At 58.9% G+C, this 18,791-nt stretch overlaps 1 protein-coding gene and 1 non-coding gene across 2 annotated transcripts; one reads left to right on the top strand and one right to left on the bottom strand.

Annotated features, from left to right (window-relative positions):
• The first annotated feature begins 2,756 nt into the window (after positions 1-2,756).
• LOC113241049 (U6 spliceosomal RNA) lies at positions 2,757-2,863 on the top strand. The gene has a single exon (XR_003311405.1). It is a non-coding gene; the product is annotated as a U6 spliceosomal RNA (small nuclear RNA).
• Positions 2,864-8,286: 5,423 nt separating this feature from the next.
• SKOR1 (SKI family transcriptional corepressor 1) lies at positions 8,287-16,585 on the bottom strand. The gene is made up of 9 exons (XM_026478609.1): positions 16,479-16,585; positions 14,055-16,257; positions 12,861-12,948; positions 11,875-11,982; positions 11,262-11,333; positions 9,843-9,917; positions 9,530-9,604; positions 8,953-9,018; positions 8,287-8,381 (listed from the first exon to the last, which is right to left on the bottom strand). The coding sequence occupies exons 1-9, from the start codon at positions 16,583-16,585 to the stop codon at positions 8,287-8,289; spliced, it is 2,889 nt and encodes a 962-aa protein (XP_026334394.1).
• Positions 16,586-18,791: the final 2,206 nt, after the last annotated feature.

Raw genomic sequence — 18,791 nt, 5'->3', positions numbered from 1 at the left:
ATATGAAACAAGCCCATGTCTTCATTTATCAAAATGTAAAGTTGGCTCCGATCTCTCGCACTCAGATGTCTCTCCACGTCAGACAGGACTGAAGGAACCTCTCTGCAGCTCTAGAAGTTGTACAGCCCAGGACAGGCACGAAGACTGTCGGGACTCAGGCCACCTCTGGTCTCAGAGTAGAGGGGTGACAACAGCTCTGAGGGCCAGCAGGAGCCGGGGTCCCCTGAAGCTCTGAGACCGTGCACCCGTGGGGACACATACTCCTTGCCTTTTACTGTCCATCCGCATGGGGTCTCCAGGGGGCAGGATCCCCTTGGTTCTGTCCGCACTGAGTCCCTCCACCTGTCTGTCCTCCACCTTCATGTCACGTGCAATCCACTTCCGTCCCTCTCACCCCTACCTCCCCCTTCCTCCACGCTGGGCCTTCGGGGTTCAGGGGCATGTGCTGCAGGGTTGCTCAGGTCCCAGACCCTCGGTCCACGGCAGCCTCTGTGGACTGTTCTCGGGGGTCTTCTGTGCCCCAAGGATGATCAGAATTCTCCATCCTTCTAAAATAGAAAACAGAAAGCGTTGAATGTTTACATCTTGCTAATTATAGTCTCAAAAAAAAAGTCCTTCAGTTACCCAGTTACCAAAAAAAAAAAAAAAAAAAAAAAAATCACAGCATGTCAAAGCTGAGAGAGATGTGAAAGATCATCTCCAGGGCAGTTTTGTCACTTTGCAGAAGATAAAACAGGACCAGAGAGGTCCAGGGAATTGGGCAAGGTCACAAAGGCAGATGGAGGAAGGAAAGGAAGCGAGAACTCAGGCATCGCTCCTCTGTGTTACATTTGCTCAATAAGAAAAACACCAAAAAACCCCACCGCTGGCTCAAAATAACACACGCTCGTGTAGCCGGAAATGGTGAACAACCTGGTCCATCTCCTGCTGGTTTTTGCAATAAGGCAGTTATGAACCCACGCGATGTCCTTGTCACCGTGACACGTGTGCGCATCGACTGTGACGAAAAGGCTCTTCTTCTAAATAAATGAATAAAAACGTGGATGCTAATTGAAGATTAGCATCATCTCCCATCAATGCTAATACGCTTTTCGGTTATTTGCAATTCCCTTTTGTAAATCTGAGGGAAACATCATTGCCCAAATTAGCTCTTTTCGCTCAATAAAGGCCATATTAGCATTCTGAGGTTTGTGTTTGCTTACTGCTTATTTAGAGAGAGGTCAGATGAGAAGTGGGGCAGCCTGCACCTGATTCCCATTTCACTGAAGACAGGTGGGGGGAGGGGCTCCAAGGTCCCCAAAGGCCAGGCCAGGTGCTCCCTGGCTATGGCTTGAGTCAGGCTCACAGTGCTGAGCCAGAGCAGGGCCCCTGCACACCACCCGCCTCCACAGTGGCCTGTCCTTCCTGAAGGACTTGCCCGGATCCGAGAACGGACTCGGGTGGCTCCCAGGTCTTCCTCTGCCTGGTACTGTCTGCCCTGTCCTCTCAGGGCTGCATCCATATCAAGTGACAGCTCAAATGTCCCCTTCCCTCCTGCCCACTTTCATGCCCCAGTCACTGTCTATCCCCCAGGTTCTTCCCTTCCGGTCCGTCTCAGCACTGAACTGAGAATGCTCTGACATGTCTGCCTGGCTCCCTTGCTGGAACCGAAGCTCCATGCAACCACACAGGACACAAACCACTGCTTGTTGGCCCTGCAGCCCCAGCGCTGACGTCATAGGGGCTTGGTATTTGGTGAAGGAATGAAGGCAGGAAGGAAAGTCTGAGCTGATAAGGCCTTGGGAGCATTGTCTAGGTAAGAGCGAAGGGAGGCGGCACTCCTGGTCCCAAATCTCTCCTCGCTCGAGTTCCACTGTGAAGAGGAAATGATCGGTTTTTGAAACCAGACTTGCCTCCAGAGCTCAACTTCTTTCACAACTGGCAGGACAATTTTGGCTTTGAGTAACCAACTAGAGCTTGTTTCCTAACCTGCATATTGAGAGGAAGGACAGGGTTCGGGTTAAGGGCCCGGCCCAGTGCTGGACCAAATCGCGGTGACCTTTCCCAGGCTGCCACACCCCGAGTCACACTATGGAAACCCTGGGCCCCAAAGCGGGCCCGTTCCCCCTTGCCCTTGGCTCCCAGCCCCGGGCGGCGGTCCCGAGCACTGCTTCCGCGCTGCAGCCCTCGGCCACCCTGCCCAGCCCCTTCCGGTTCACGGTCCTTGGTTCCAGCTCTGGCCCGGGTCACGGGTCCTGGAGCGGGGACGGCCCGACCGGCTGCTCGCAGCCGATTCGGGGTCCCCGACCGGGTTTCTGCGGGGCCCTCGTGCGCATCACTTCTCCCCTTCCCCCCAGCCAAAGGCCCTGGTGTCGCCCCCGTAGAGTCGGGGGCCACTGTGCCGCCGCGTTCGCGGAGGAGCCCGCGCGCGGCCCCTGGGGGCCCAACCGGGCCGGCGCGGAACAGACTTGCGGGCCGCGCGCACCACGTGACCGAGCGTGTTCCCGGCGCCCTCCGGGGGCGCGCAGAGGTCGGGCGGGCCGAGGGCCAATTTCCCATGGTCCCTTCATTTGCATACGAAATGTTGGGGGTTTAGGGAAACAATTAGATTTAATTTAGTCGTAATCACAAAGATATAATTACCGTGTGTACTATTTAAAAGAGGTCATAACGCCTTGAATATTTTGGGATTTTGAAAAACGCGGAGTGTAGTCACCATAATTGTAAAAGTCTTAGTGTTCCTAGCTTTATATACTGGCTGAGAAAGCCTTACAGTCGTGCTCGCTTCGGCAGCACATATACTAAAATTGGAACGATACAGAGAAGATTAGCATGGCCCCTGCGCAAGGATGACACGCAAATTCGTGAAGCGTTCCATATTTTGTATCGGAGTTTATTACCTACTCCCCCGTGCAAGCACCATCCACTTACAGGTTTTATCTTTTGTTTCACACAAAAGAAACCGTAGTCCCAGGAGAGAGAATAAGAGGAGGTGGGGCGTAGTCAGATTCTCTCTTTTCCGTGCTTTCTACGCCGGACCCTAGGCTTCGATCTTTCCCCACGTTGCCCCTGCTTCCGCCTGCACTATAATGAGTCCTACCGCACCTTACACTTAAGGAAACGGATTTGCCAAAGTTGACCCGCTTCAGGTCCAAAACATAACAGGACCCTAGTGCTCCGATAGACCCAAGGGGACTGTAACAGGAACGCGCAACAAGACACCTCATGCTGCCTCTGAATCTTAAAAACATAACAATGCCCACTCCTTATTGAGCACCTACCACGTGCCAGGGGCTTCCAATATCTCCTGTTAGTATTCCTGACAGCCCTGCCTTGTGAGTACTATTGTCGGCATTTTTCAGGAGACCCTGAGAGGTAAAGCAACTTGGCCATAATCGTTTAACTAGTAAGTGGCTGCTGCAAGGCCAAGCAAGCCCTTTGGAGGCACAGGCCCTGAACAGATCAGGACCCTGCCCCCACGTAATGATTGCAAAAAGCACGGTCCTACTTAGTAAGATGGGAAGGGGGGGAAAGTCCAGTAAAGTTCAGATTTCCTGCGCTGACGTTATCAATGTGTTTTGAAATACCAATTTCTTTCCAGGAGAAAAAATGTTGGTGCCCATGCTTTGCCGGTGCTTGAGCGCACACTTAGTGGGCCCAGCGGTCTCTGCAGCCGCTGGGAGAGCAGCTGGTCTACCTCCAGGGGCCGCACAGCTCCCAGGCTCCGGCTCCCCGCAGTTGGGGCAGGCAGCAGACGCGGAGCCCCCGAGCCGCCCTAGGGCGGCGGCGGATCCTCTCCCGGCGGGCGCTCGGAGCTGCCAAGCAGCGTTCCATCAGGCATCCATTTCTGTTCCCTTCAGTGGAGGTGAAATGATCCTTTCCAGGTAACAGCCGAGAATGGGGGTCTGTGGGACCTCTCACTGAGCCTTCTCCTCGGCTCACGGCCTCCAGTGCATGGAGTTGGAGGGCAAGCTTTGGTTTTCCTTTCTTCCCCTAAACATGCCTGGTTCTTAGGAGGAAGTTAATTGGGTGAGTGGTTTTCAAAGTCTCCTTCTGAGATGCCAAACAGGAAAAGGACCCATGTTGGCGTGACTCTCTGTCCTTCTAAAGAATCTTTTTATTCCACTTGGTATGACCCATTGTCTTGGAGCAGAAATGAGGAAAGACAGGCAAGTCTTAGTTCTGGCTGAGACCTGGCTGACTTTCCTGGCTCTGCACAGTTCTGTGAAGAAGGTACCCTCTCCCGCGTCCTGTTACAGATGGGGAAGCTGAGGCACAGAGAGGTTCAACCACTTGGGCAATGTCACACAACTAGTAAATGGCAGAGAAGGGATTGAGACCCAGGAAATCTGGCTAGAGAGCTTGTGCTCTTAACAAACACTACACCACCTTGGATGGTAGAGAGTGAGAGATAACGCTGTTTAGAACGAATGGAAAGAGCCTAGGGGTCCAGTTCTGCTTTTGCTGATGTTCTGAATTCAAGGACTGGGGTCGTATTTTTGCAAAGGATCGAGGCTATACTTTAGATCAGGGTAGCTGGGTAGGTGGACAGGTATGTGCTTGGTGAACTTGCAAAATGGGAAGGAATGAAGGAGCACCCTCTTTGGCACACAGATGGAAGAGGAAGAAAGTTTTCCTAGGCTGACAATCTCTTACCAGACACCTGCCCCCCCCCCCAAATAATCCTATTGATGAAGGATCATCTGAGCAATAAACTTGTGCTTTATTAATATGGTGCAAATGAGCTTAATTGCCTCCCCATAGCTGTTGTCCAGAAGCACCTAGGGACTCCTCCCCTCAGACATTTCCAGCACTCCAATGAACCACAGAATTGGAACCCCTTCATTTAGACATCTGTTGAGCTGCTGGGATACACTGGGCCCTGTGATGGAGATCACAAGCAGAGCAAGATGCGGGCCCTGTTGTCAGAGTACTTCCAGGCCTATGGGAAACACACACACACAACCAAGGAAAACTCAGAGACGTCAACACCCCCCTGAATTTCATGACCCAAGTGCCACAGGAATCCAGAGGTGAGTCCCAGGAATCCAGAGGTCTTCCAACTGATTTTGTTTTGTTTGTGTTTGTGTATTTGTTTATTTTGCCGACACTTTACCCAGATTTGCAGGATAGATGGAGTGGGGGATTTCCTGGGGGGGGGGGATGAAAAATCAAACCGTGTTCGCCTGGTTCTTTATCCCCAGACCCTAGACTCCAGAGCCGGAACTCCTGTGGGCACCTCCCGGAGCCAGGACGGTGAAACCGAACACCTCGATAGAACACCCAGGAGCACGTTCTGTGCTCCAGGGCCCTCTAGCCCCAAACCCCACTTTTTCTCCCTAGGACAGGCTTCCTCGTCTGGGGCCTTCAGACGTTGGCTGTAATACCTAAAACGTGTCGCAAGGTGGCAACGTTGTGGCGAGAAATAGACTTTTTAAAAATCCTGGGGTTTTTTTTTTTCAAAGCATATTTTCCCTATTAATGTTTCATTTAACTTAATTAGAATCTGGTAAACTAATTAAAGTAGCTACGAGCCCCGCAATCAGCAATAATTCGTATAATTATTGATAATTACATCCATACCAATCGTTTGGTTATTAACATTTGGGGGAGAACAAACCACTTCTGAAGGGACGAGGAACCCAGGAGGGTTTTGCGACAAAGCTTTCTGGGTCGGACCCGCCTACAGCTCCAATCTGCAGAGATTCCGGCCCAGATGGGGCGCCCTTTCGGGCGAGCCCCAGATGCCTAGGGCTTTTTTTTCCCCGGGAATTCGGAAGGGGAAGGTGAAAAGAGGTATTTGCTGGACTCCTGTGTGTGGGCCGCGACCACGGAACTTCCTGCCTGGGTAGTGCCTGTAATTCCCATTTTACTGAGAAGGCTTCCTAAGGCCTGGCCACGCCGAAGGGGTAAAGGCTCGTGTTCTCCCCAACACCTGCACCGTTGGACGAGTGCGACCACCGCCGGCCCCGGCACGCCCTGAGGATGCGAGTCACTTCCTCTCGTGCCCTCAGTTTCACCGTTGGTACAGTGGGGAATTGATCTGGTTGATTCCACCCATAGGAAACGTTCCTGCTCCCTGGAGGCTTCCTGCCGGGACATCGCGCCTCCCGAGGTGACTTCTCCCTCGGCGATACCTCACAGTTTAGCCGGAGCCCTCACCGCCGTTACCTCTGTCACGTCCTCTCTGTGACCAGCCCTCGGAATATCCCGGGACTGGAGGAGGGCTGTGAGCCCCTGCGCAGGGGGCTCCGGGGACCGGCCTCCTGCCTCCGCAGCGCGCGCGCGCGGGCTCTCACCTGCGCCCCTTCCCCGCCGCCCCCTGCTCGCCTCCCCGCCCCGGGCCCTGCAGACGCCCCGCCACCAAGCTTCCCGGCCCGTGCAGCCCAGAGCCCCCAGGCCCGAGGGCCCGGCCCCGCGGCGGGGAACCGGAGAAGCGCACGGAGATCCCCGGGATGTCAGAATGCCGGGTCGTCGGGGGCGGGCCTCGACCCGCGGCCCTGCGCTCTGCTCAGCTCCCAGAGCGCTTCCCCGCGCGCGGGGGTAGGAGGCCCGAGGGTTATTTAACGTGGCCAAAACGGAGGCCTAGGAGAATAAAGCTGGCGACCCAGAAGTACCCTCGAGAGTCAGCCGAGGAGGTGAAACTGGAAGCCAGGGCTGAATGATCCCCAGTACCGGGCGCTTTCCCGCTCCAAGCACACTCTTCCCCCCACCCCTCTGCCCAAAAGAGTGCGCTGCAGTTTCCACCCTTTATCTGCAGCCCAACCAGCAGGTGCGCTGTGGAAACTGAGGCCGACGAGAGGCCTGCAGCAAGGTGAGGCCTCATCAACCGCGGCCAGGAAGCAACCCACCCCTGTCACACACACACACCCTGACACCCCTCATCCCCCAGTGGAGACGACCTGACTCCAGCGCAGGCGGGCCTCACCTGGCTCCTTGGGCTCCTCCAGGTCCGCACACCTTCTCGGACTGAAATGGATAGTACATTAAAATCTGCCAGCGATCGCTCCGTTGGGGCAGAGGAGGGGCAGGCAGGAGGACCTCTGCGCACGAGCGCGGAGTCACGCCCTTGCCTTCGAGGCCTCCCCCCAGAAGTCCCCCTACGTACCTCGCCCCGCCTCCCCCGCCCCACTCCAGCGCTCCCGGGCCAGGCCCACGGTGCCGGTGCCTCCCCGCAATTCTGGTTGCACCTGGGCTTCCGGGCAGCGCCCCGTCTCTGAGAGCGCTGGCGGTGACTTCCCCGGTGGGGCAGGCGTGGAAGTGGGCACGAGTAAACCCTCGGCCCTGGCGAGAGCTCCAGGGAAGGGTCGGAGACCATGGCACCCAGGAGGCTGCCGTAGTTCTCTTACCCCGTGCCCGAGAGGCTCAAGGGAGGGTCCCAAACATGGGGAGAAGGTGGGCTGGGGGGCAAACTGGGTGTGTCTGAAGGACTGGGAGAGAGGTCGGGGCTCTCGCTGCTGCCCACCCGAGCCCGGCCATTCTCCCGCCGGGGCGCCCCAGAACTCGCGCCTGAGGTCTTCGAGCCGCACCTGTTGCGCCGCGCTTTGCGGGCCGCCCACCCTCCCCCACCCCCGCACTCCCACATCCACAGCCCCAGAAAGTGACAGATTTCTTTTTTTTTTATTATTAAAAACAAAACAAAAGTCACGGATACAGGGTGGTCTCCCCAAACAGGCTCAAGGTGGGCTCCATCTCGTGAGTCAGTTGTCGCCTTTTTTAAAGTGCTGTTACGTCCAGAGGTTAACAAGAAAAAAAAAAATAGACAAAACAAAACCCTAAGGGGAATGCAAAATGGGACTGGAAGTAGGTCCAGGAGAAGGAAGCAAAATAATTTACCGCATAAATAAAACGGAACCCAATACTGAACCGAGAGAGACTCGCAGTACATTTACATCCATTGCACATAGCCGCTTTGTCATTAGGAACAAGTTTCAGAAGTGGACGGGACGGGAAGGGGAGCGCGGGGCCAGCGCCAGCGAAGTTGCTACATTGTGTACACAGTTGGGGGTCGAGGCTGGGTGGGGCGGGGGAGGCCCCCCTTTCCCCTTTCTTACCCCCTTCGGTCCAGTTAACCCCATGAGGTCCGACGCCCTGGAGTTCAACAGTGGGGCGAGGGGGTATTTACACTTGGAAACGGAGAAGGGGCCCTGGGCCGAGGCGCCCGGGAGGAGGGCGGGCGGGCGGGAGGCTGTATGTACATCGGTCGTGTCCGAATGGCTTGTTCCTCGCTCTCGGCCGCCGCGGCCGCGGGTAGTACAAGAAGAGAGCAGCATGGCTTGAGGGCGCGTGGGCGCGGCCAGGCCGGCCCTAGGGCAACAGCGGGGGCTTGAAGGAGCAGTTGCCAGTGCAGTGGCGGGGCGTCAGCATCTTGCAGGAGAAGTGGTGCAGGGCGTCGTGGGCTTCTGGAAAGACAGTCGGGCGGGCCAAGTTGGGCACCTCGCTTGCCTCGCCTCGCCCGCGCGGCCTACCCACTCGGTCCACTCGCCCTTCTCTCCTGTCTGCCCGGGGTCTCACCCACCCCCTTCCGGCTCAGGGGTTCTCAAGTGAGCGGATCAGAAAAAGGAAGGAGTGTCGGCGAGAGAACCTGGTGATTTAGAACCACTGCGTTGGTGCAATAGCCCCATTACACAGAAGAGGAAACTGAGGCACAGAAAGGTGGTCAATCTGCCCACGGCCAGATTTGGATCCCACAGCAGATTTCCCAATGCCCAGGGCTCAAGGGGTTCTGTCTCCCTATTCTATCGTTCTAGAATTATTCCCCCATTTAAAAAAATTCCCATTTCCCTCCTCTCAGCTTCTGATCTAGGTAGACCTGGCTGGCCTTCCCCTCTCACTAGCCCCGCCATTTACTCATTCATTCATTAGCTCATTCATCATCCATTCATTCGCCCATCGTTCATTCACTCATTCATTCATTCAGTGGCACAGCCAGAGCCTGGCAACAGTCCTATCTTTGTTCCCCGGCATCCGCACCTTTTAATTTCTGCTGGATGGCATAGCGCGCCTTCCGCTCTTGGTCGAGTTCGTTACACAGAGTGTCTGGAAGACATGGGGAGGGGCCGGTGAGGAACTGAGACCACCCTCCAGCCGGCCGGGGTCACAGCCCGGGCCTCACCCTCTCCCCAGCGCTCAGCCCCTCAAAGAAACAAATCTGGGAGACCGAGGGAGGGAGCATCAGTGCTCCAAACTGCAGCCTGGCGGAGGGAGGAAAAGGCCTGGGATGGCGCTTAAAGGCAGACGGATCTAACCAAAATTAAAGCAAACTTAGGCATTACTTCCCAGGTAATTTTACGCCTCGATTTTTAATTTAGAAACCATGGAAATTGCCGCGATAAGAAGTTCAATCACTCCATGTAATGATGCCTGCAAGCCGTTTGCTGGGCTCGCTTGCCATTCTGAGGCTAATCAGAGTATACAAAGGATATTAAATAAAAAAATAATTGTTAAATTACCTTCAATTTAAATCCAAATGACTGAGCCAACATTGCGGCTCCTGCCAGACGAGAGGCAGTTACGGCCCGTGCACGCGCTCACCTGACTCCCGTCTTACCTCTGACAATTTGCAGCTGTTGCACCATTTCTTCTCGATAAGCCAATTCCCTCTTCATTTGATCCTGAAAATTATCTGTGCAAATTGATTAAGTGAGAGCTGTGACGCACAGCCCCCTCCCTCGGCCCCATTTCCCCACTCCCCATTCCCGCCCCCACCCCTTCGGTCTCCGGCCTAGCAGGAAACCCCGGGAAAAGGAGGGTTCTGCGGCTCGTACAGGGCGCGCAGCCGCGGCTGCCTGGCCTGGGGTCCGGGCGCACAGGAAGAAGGTTCTCGCGCTGAGGTGGGGTGAGGTGGGTGGGTGGGGGGGTACCTTTGAGACTCTGAAATTCTCGCTCCAGTTTCTTGCGGAGCTCCATTTGCTCCAGGAGCAATTTTTGCAATTCGTCTGTGAGGGGCGAGAGTGGGAGGTGAAGGAGGGTGCGCGGGACTCAGGGTGCCCCCCCCCACAACGTCCTTCAAGTCCTGCCCTGGCCCAGAGCCCTGAGATGGGTGCTGTGGAGTGGGGGGGCCAGGAGGTAGAGGCCCTCTATATTGTTTGTCCGTTTGCTTCCAAAGGATCTGGGCGAGGAAAAAGGGCTAGGAGACAGGTTGCCCAGGGGAATTAAATTCAGGATAGTGGAAGCCATGCTGGGCTTCTGGGCCCTGGCTCCAGGCGCTAACCAGCATGGCTTCTGCTCTAAGTTGTTCCCAACTCCCTAACCTTAGAGGGTGGCCCGGGACTTGATTTACCCCTCCAAACGACATACCCGATCCCTCCCTTCAGTAACAGGAGCTGGGTGAATCTGGTCCAAGACTTGGACCCCTGCCCTGGAAAAATACCTGTCCTCACAACAGTTTGTTCACAATTTCTGGGGGTTCCAGGCCCCCACATCCATACTAAGAGCTCTCATAGAAAGCACCAATGATGTTGAAGGTAATTGCATGTCTTGTATAATCTGAGACTAGGAAGAGTGGAAGACCACCAGTGCTTCTCCCCCTTCCCACACCACTTTCCAAGCCCTCCCATCCCTGGGCTGGTTGAGGGCAGCATGGTGGATAGCAAGTGGATGTGGTAAGCCCTGTTGGTGCCCTCAGAACCAGCTCCAGAGGGATGGCGGGGGCTGCCCTGACCACAGAGCTGTTGGGATCTGGGTCCTCCCCGTGGGGAGAAATTCCACCCAAGCAGGTGCTGAGGAAACACAGAAATGGGAGGTACAGGAGCAAAGTGGGGTCAGAGGCTCCTGTTCTCTGTGCCTCGTCACACGCTCCCCCTGCAGGCAGAGAGGCAACCCCAGGACCCCATTGTGAAAGCAGGCTCTAGCCTCACCCCAATTAGGGCACGTTGGGGGGGGGGGTTATGCATTAATTCTATGAAAAAATTAACCTCTCAGACATTCCTAAAATAAATGCCTCCTTACAATCTTGCTTTTCAGGGAAAGTCCAGTTTTCCAGTGTGGTTGGGAGACCCAGATTGCCCTGATTGTCACACGCATCAAGTTCTAAGGATCATTACTCATTGCTGTCTTTCACTGGGCTCTTCAGACAGGCCAGCCTTCCAAACTTCTAATGAACCTCTAGGGGTTTGGTTCACTTCCCCCTCTCCCCCCACCTCTGTGCCAGAATCATGTGTCCAGAGGATTATCCTTTCCACTCAATGAAAACTGATTCTCCAAGAGCCCTGTCTTCCCATACAAGAAGGGTTCATCTCCCCCAAGCAGCATGTACCCCCATTTCACAGATTTAACCTCACCTCTGGCCAGGTTCTCGATATCTTTCTCCACTAGCTGAGTTCCTGTGACATCCAGGGTGAGCCCATCTTCACCTGGGATACAAGGGCAGGTAAGAGGGGTTCTGTCCTGGGAGAGGCCTTGGGAGGGGAAGGGTGAGCTGCCCGGAACCGTGCTAGTCAGGGAGCTGTTCCAGATCTTCTGCCTTTAGAAGAGACAGTTACAGGTATCGAGTAACACCTACCTCCCAAGCTATCATTTAGGGCTGTAGGGCTCATTTTAGAGTGACCCACTAAAGAAGGACAGTGGACTCAGGGAAGGTAGGCTATCTTAGGGCAGGTCGTACCCTCTGACCTGCTTCATGTGGGTGATGGCGTCTCTCATTTCCTTTTTAGTACAGCCCCTTCCCTTACCCGGAAGAGCCCCAAAACCCCAAAGGAGGAAAGCAATTCAGGAAACCTGGCCTGCACCTCGCGCGCGCTCTGTTTAAATATGTATCTGCCAGCCGCACGAGGGGACCAGCAGCCGCTTACGCTCGATCGAAAGCCCTTCTCTCAGGCCGAAGCCGGTGGGAACCGGGGCGACCTGGGCCCCAGCTTCCAGGCGGGATCGCTGCGCGAGGGTCCTAGGGCTCACCTCGGTCTGTATTTGCGGGACTTGGTTGGGAGATACTCCTTTGGTCTGGATAGGATTTCCTCGTTTCCAAATCGTCGGCGGTCGAGTGATTGTCTTCCTTATCTGGTTCTTAAAGGCAATAAACCGAGTTTCAAGGAGAAGCAAAGAAACCGTGACCCCGATACGGCCAGAGCTGCCACGGTCGGGGCGCCCGAGCCCTAATTAAAAGCGTTGTGGCCGCCGCTGGTTCCCGGCTGTGCGCCTGGGCTTGCACCCTCAGGCTTTGGGCCGGGCACCCCCTCCCCCGCGCTCGGTCTGCTCATCTCGAGCTCCACGCCCCCTCCCCAGCCCCTCGGAAAAGAACAAGACGAGCAGCCGAGCCCACCAGGGACGAGCGACCTACATCGCGCGCAGATACTGGGGCACCGCGAGCGCGCGTGGCCGCCGGGTCTGCCTGCGCCGCTCCCGCCGAGAACGCGGCCCAGGCGGCGACCCGCGCGGGGTGGTGGCGGGGGAGACATCCTTTCGGGCTCGGCCTGCCCGGATTTCCGAGGCCCTCCGCCCCTCCTCTTCGAGCCACTGGGGCCCGGCGCACGTGCAGGGCTCCCCCCGGGTTGGGCTTCAGGGGTATCCAAGCGCGCAGCCGAGCGCGCGCACCCTCCGCCCTAATCCGGCCTGCCCACGGAGGACCTCGAGGCCAAAGCACTTGCTGAATAAATGAGAGGACTTGAAAGAGGTGCCAGGCGTGATTTTAAAAAGGATTTACGCCAGTGTGTGAGGCGCACGTGAGCGCGTGTACGTGTGGTGGACAGGGCGGTTTGTTAAGTGACCAAACGACGGAAGTTACTGGGAGGTCTCGCGTAGCTTTCTTTTCCTTTATTTTTCTTTCCCTCTCCCTCTTTCTCTCTCTTTCTTTCTCCTCTCGTCTTCCCTCGCAGCACCCCCCCCGCCCGTGGTCCCCACGTCGCATTGGCCAGCGACGTCTGCAGGGGGGCTGGGGGCGTTACCGTGGGCCTCGGGGGTGCAGAGGTAGGAGGCCGCGGGCCCCAGCGCCGCCGCGCTCTTCACAAGCTCGTCCCGCTCGGGCGCGTACACCTGCGGCGGCCGAAAACGACAGGCGTTAGGGGGGCGCTTGAAGCGGCTCAGGGCCGTTCGGCCGAGAGGGAGCGCTGAGAGGCGAGGCGGAGGCGGAGGTCCGCTAGCCCGCCGGACCGAGCGCCCCGGGCGGCTATGAGGCACGCGGCGCAGCCTGGCGTCCTCGGAGGCCGCATCACCTTTGTAGTTTCAGGGTCATTATAAGCGCCCTCGGTAAATTATCAGAAAGACAAAGCGGCTCTCAAGCCAAGGACTGTTCACAGTGCCCCCCGCCCCCCCCCCGCCCCGCTCTTCGCCCACCTCCTTTTCGGCATCTTCCGCCTGCCCTCGCCCAGTCCCCGCATAAATGACGCCTTTCGCATCCAGCTAATGATTCGTGTTTTAATGGACCTAATGGAAATGTACAGGTGTGCGCACCCACTTTCAAATGGCCAACGATTTCGGCTTAGTTGCACAGCCCCGACCCGAACCAGTGGCCCAGCCAACCTGAGAGCCCCTCTCCCGCCCCGCAAGCCGTCTTGACAGCTGCCTACCAGTGAACCCTGCCGTTCCCAAGGCCGGAGTTCAAAGGGACTCAGAAAACTACGCATTGGGGGGGAGGAAGATTCCGGGACTCGTACCCCTGGAGCCCGGCTTGAGGGAGACACCCCGTCCTCTCCTCGCCTCATCAGTTTGTCATCCCCGGGACTCTGATCCCTATCTGGGTGCGTGTGCCACCGGCCCAGCCCCGCACGCGCCTTTCTCTGGCTTTGGGTCCCTTCATCTGCTCCGCGTTCTTTCCCCAGACCCTTTTTATTTCTCTCTTTCTGTCTCTGTTAACTGACAGTCTCTGCCTGTCCACCTTCCCTCCCCCCCCTGAACAAAAACGTAGCACACCCGTTTCTCAGGCCTGCCCCCCGGATTTTCCGAAACCCTCACTCGGAGGTCCCAGCAAGTTCTACAGCGCTACCGAAGCTGGGCCTACCCGGAGCAGCTGGGGCCTGCGGCTCAAACGCCTGCTCGGAACACAATTCCCGTCCCTAACTTGGCCAGTGCCTGCCCCACATTCCCGAGGTGCCGAGGGGTAAGCGGGGTGGCGCCACCAGCGAGGCGGGCGCGGGGCTCACCTTGGCCGGCGCGGGGCCCCCCAGCGGCCCGCAAGGCTCTCGCAGCTCATAGCCGCCGCTCGGCGGGCTCCTCTCCGGTCTCCGCACCACGTCGTCGGCCGCCAGGTCCCCAAATGTTGACCGGCTGGCTGCGGACAGCCCTGGGCGGCGCCGGGGACGAGGGCTGCCGCCGTCTGGGGAGTCTGTGGGACCGTCGGCGCCCGAGGAGGTGGTAGACGGGGGCCCTGCGGGCTGGTCGGCGTCCGGGCCGCCTCCCGTGCTGGACGCACTGGGTACGCCCGGCTCGGCCTCGTCTGGAGCGCCCTCATCGTCGGGGAAGCGGTTGGACTCCACGTCCACCTCGGGCTCGTCAGCAGTGTCCACGTCGGGCGAGGCGGAGTGGTAGCTGGAGCTGCCCTCGCTCAGAAAGTCTGGGCTCACGTAACCGCCGCCGGCCCCCGCGCCCGGCCCCGGCCCACGAGCAGGCCCGGCGCCATACGCGTCGCGGGCGCTACCGTAGAGTTTGGCGATGCTCTCGGCGTCCTTGACCACAGGTCGGAAGGCCGACACGTAGGAGCCTTTGCGTGCGGGCGGAGGTGGCGGGGGCAGTGGGGCCAGAGGCGGCGGCAGCGCCTCGTCCGCGCCGTCCTCGTCCAGCGGCCCGCGGGACAGCGCGCTCGGACAGCGCTCCTCTGCGCCCAGGCCGCCCTCCTTGGCCGGCTCGGCACCGTCCAGGGACTCGGGGCCGCCGCTGCCGGCAGCCGCCGCCGCTGCCGCCGCCGCTGCCGCCACAGCGGCCGCCACGGCCTTAGCTTGGCTCTGCGCAGCTGGATAGGGCGGCACCGGGAGGCTGCCTGCCGCCGGCCAGAACATGGGAAACGTCGGGTACACAGTGGCTGCGGCGGCCGCGGCAGCCACGGCCGCTGCGTCCTTGGCTGCCCCAGAGGGTTGGTGACCCCAGAACATGGCGCCGCCACCCGGGCCAGGGCCTGCCCCCGGGGGCAAGTGGCCGGATCCTGGCCCGCCCGCGCCTCCGCCAGTGCCCGCGCCCGCGCCGCTCGCGGTGCCTGGGCCTCCCTTGGGCTCGCCCGCGCCTAGCACCGGGTCGTCCTTTTTGGGGCAGAGGCCGAAGGCCGTGGGGAAGCCATAAGGATGAGGGAAAAGCGGCGGGGGCAGTTTCTGCAAGAGGCCAAAGCCCTTGCTGGGCACCGGGATCACTGGGTAGCTGCGTACGCCGGCGCCGCCACCAGGCCCTCCAGGGCCCGCCGGGCCGCCAGCTCCCGCCGTTAGACCAAGTCCCCGCTGCGGATGGGGAGGAGGCGGCCCAGGGGGCCCGGTGGCCTCGTCTTCGCCACAGCGCAGGGTTTTGTGGGGCGGCGGCCCTGGGGCCATCTCTGCGCCACACCCTGGGCCGCCCCCGCCGCCAGCACCACCCTTCCCCTGGCCACCCGACCCCCCATTAGCGCCGCCGCCACCGCCTCCTTGCAGCGAGAAAGTCCGCTTGCGGGTGCCGCCATTGAACATGGCCTTAACGTCCTCCCAAGCGTGGCTCAGTTCGTCTGTGGCCGACTTGTCACTGAGTTTGAGGTGACGGCGCCACGAGTTGAAGTTGGCGGCGTCGGGCTGCGTGTACTTGGCGTCGGGTGTGCGGTGCGAGTGGAAGATGAACTTGTTAGGCGAGAAGTACATGCTGCAGTAGCCGCACTTGATGCACTTGGCACGAGAACTGTTGTAACGCGCGGGGATGAAGCTGCCACGCGAGCCCCACGCGCACTCGTGCACCACATCGAAGGCGAAGTTCTCGGGCAGCTTGGGTGGCTTATGCTCGCCCAGGAACGACTTGCACAGGCGTTCGGCCTCGCGCTTCGTGATCATACCGCAGCGGCGCGACGAGATCGGCATGGCCCCGGCCCGACGCAGAATCTCCAGCTGCACTGGCGTACACTGCACGCACGTGATGCCCAGGGCCACACGGCGGTTGTGGATCTCATTGTAGCTGTAGTTCTTGAGGAGAGTGTTGGAGATCTGCGCCAGGCAAAGGCGCTCCTGGCCGTCGATGACCAGAGACACGATAGGCACCCCGTACAGCGACGTCTCGCCCACCTGGTTGGGTTTGAGAGCGCTGGAGCCCGAGTAGGGTTGCAGCTCCTGCTTCGAGTTGGGTGAGGAGTTGCCCTCGCGCCCCGGCCCCAGCTGAGTGGTGAGAGCCTCCATGCCGCCGCTCCTGCGAAACAGAGAAAGTAGAGAGCAGATGAGCCATTTTCAGCGCCACCGTGGCTGGGGCCCGCCCAGCGGGGCGCGCCGACTTGGGCGCGCGGGGAAACTTGGCTACGGGGAGTCCAAGCTCATTCGCCCCCTGGACGGGAGCCTTTTGTTATTCAGACGCTTGCTGGCGCCACAACAAAAGCCCCTGGGGCTTGGGGGAGGAGAAGGGGTAATTGAGACCTCAGGAATGCCCCGGCAGCTAGGAACCCAATTTTGTTTTCGGATTGTGGAAGAACTGGGGCCCAGAGACGGAGAGTGACTTGCCCAAGGCCACACAGCAAAGCCATTGCCTGACCCAGGCTTCCGAACTTCCAGATCCGTGCGCCTTTGGCTACCCTCGAAGCCTGCCCTACCCGCCCGGGTCCTGAAGCCCGGACTTCGGGGACAAGCTGCCCCTCTGCTCAGTCGCGCATGCACGCGGGCAGGCGGGGGAGGCGCTGGGAGGGGTACGGACGGGGGGAGGGGCGGTCACTGCCCATCTCCAGACAGCAGGGGGCGGGGGGGGGCAAGGAGAAGGAGGAGGGTCTCGAGGCCGTGAGGGAGGGGGGAGAAAGGCTGAGACGACCGCTGTTCGCGGTGCTGAACCCGGCTCTCCGAAGCACGCTGTGCGCGCCTAGCCCCAAGGCTGCCCCCACCGCACCCAGTTCCCAGCCGAGCCAGTTCCTCGGGATAACAGCCACAAACCCGAGCTTCTCCTTTCAAGTCCGGAGCCTCGCGTTCGTTGAGCAGAAAGATTCCGGCTGGAAATACAAACCTTTTTTTCCCCAGCCATCAGTGGAACCAGGGTCACGCAGTTCCTAACCACATTTTCTGCATTTTCAGCTGCGTTCCGGACCAAAGCTGGTTTCCATCCGGGTCAGCGCATGGGGACAGAGGGGTTCTCGAGGAAGTTTCTCAGGAGACACTTCTCCTTTGCTTCTAACAGCCCACTCCCTAAGTTTTCCTCCTTCTTCAGATATGCTTTTCCTGCTCAGGCCAAATGCAGTCTCTCCGGGCTCTGGTCTTCCTCTTTTGGGGGCGTCTCCTCTCTGAGTATACTTCAAGCCCGGCTGTCCCAGTTCATATGTGTTGAGAGGAATTCTGGCCCGTGTCCGAAGCCACAAGACTCCAGGTCAAAAGTTGCTGCCGGTCCTGCGCTTTGATCTCTGGTCCAGGCAGGGAGGTAGCCTCTCCCGTGGACCTCAGTAGTAGGAGGACCCAGAGACTGATGCTTGGGGCCCTCTAGGTCTCCTGGTCCAGCCACGTGTCCTCAGACACAGAAGGCTTCCATCCGGCCCAGGGCTGCAGGCACTCCTGCGGCCCAGGCAGCTCAACCCCGAGGGCCCCTCCCCTAAACTCGTCAGGAAAGGCAAATCCATTTTCAGAGGGGCAGCTCCGCCGAGACTGGGGATCCGAGTTCAAAAGCCTTCATCGAAGAGACTGGGCTCTTCCGTCTGTCTCTTTCTCTCCCTCTATTTGTCTAGGTGCCCCTCATCTGTCGATCTTATCTGTCCCTGAGCTGCCTGTCTCTCCCATCTCGCTCCTCTTTCTCCCATCTGTCTTCATACCTTCTTCAAGTACCAAGCTATTTATCTGTTATCTGTCTGTTTCATCTTTATCTCTGCGGATCGAATTGAAACAAGTTGACCCTCCTTTCACGTTGAAGTCCCTTGTGACATCTTAGGAGGCAAAAACACTGTCCTAACTCCCCAGTTGAGGCAAGCCCCGCACCCCCTGAAGAGCTCTCAGGCGGGCTTGGGGAGGTGACGGGGGGCTCCGCGGCTCTGGGAAATGACGATGTCTTCTCGGTTTCCGAAATCGGCAAGTGTGCCCTGCCCGCATGGAGTGAAGGGTGCGCCTCAGAGCAGAGCGCGTCCTCCCCAAGCTGAGGGTCTTGAGGGCCCCTCGGGGTTTTCCGGAGTGGAGGGGGCTCTGGGCCCCAGAGCCAAGAGAAGGGGGGCCCTAGGAAAGGAACCGAATTTCGAGGGCCAGAGCGGAAAGCCCGGGGAATGAGCTGTACGCAGAGACCAGGAGCAGCGGCCAGGGCTGCTTTGCGGAGACCTCTCTGGCTCCTGGGGCTTGAGGGGTGAGCTTGGAGAGGGCGACGAGGTGGGAGGCGGACAGCAGTGGGAGTGAGGCGATGTAGTCTTTAGGTATAATAATAAAAACAACAGCCACAAGAACCCAAATCGGAACTAAACGAAAAAAGCTGTAGGGGCAGGGCTCGGGGGCGGCGGGCGACCGGACGCGGGTACTCACCGTGCGGCGGCGGCTGGAGCTGGGCGAGCGGTGAGAGGAGGTGCGCGGCGGGCGGAGCGGCGGGCGGGAGTCCGGGATCCGCCGGGCTCTCCGGGTGACGGCGCGGCCCCTCCCCGCGCGCGCGCACAGCCGCGCTCCCGGGCTCCTCGCGCTCACACCGCGGCCCCGCTGGCCCCTCCCGCGCGGCGCCCGCTCTCAGCGGGCGCGGGACGCCAGGGCCCCTTGAGCGAAGACGTGTGCCCTGCGCCGCTGCCC

The sequence above is a fragment of the Ursus arctos genome, unplaced genomic scaffold (assembly GCF_023065955.2).
Source record: "Ursus arctos isolate Adak ecotype North America unplaced genomic scaffold, UrsArc2.0 scaffold_28, whole genome shotgun sequence".
NCBI classification, from domain to species: domain Eukaryota; kingdom Metazoa; phylum Chordata; class Mammalia; order Carnivora; family Ursidae; genus Ursus; species Ursus arctos.
The sequence above is the reverse complement of the archived record's forward strand: the minus strand, read 5'-3'. Positions and strand labels throughout refer to the sequence as shown.

Excerpts from the sequence above, each read along its gene's own strand:
- SKOR1 (XM_026478609.1), bottom strand. The coding sequence starts at position 16,585 with ATGGCTTTGCTGTGTGGCCTTGGGCAAGTCACTCTCCGTCTCTGGGCC. Across the intron at positions 9,605-9,842 it reads AGAATTTCAGAGTCTCAAAG|ATAATTTTCAGGATCAAATG; the intron begins GTACCCCCCCAC and ends CAATTTGCACAG. Across the intron at positions 9,019-9,529 it reads ACAGCTGCAAATTGTCAGAG|ACACTCTGTGTAACGAACTC; the intron begins GTAAGACGGGAG and ends CATGTCTTCCAG.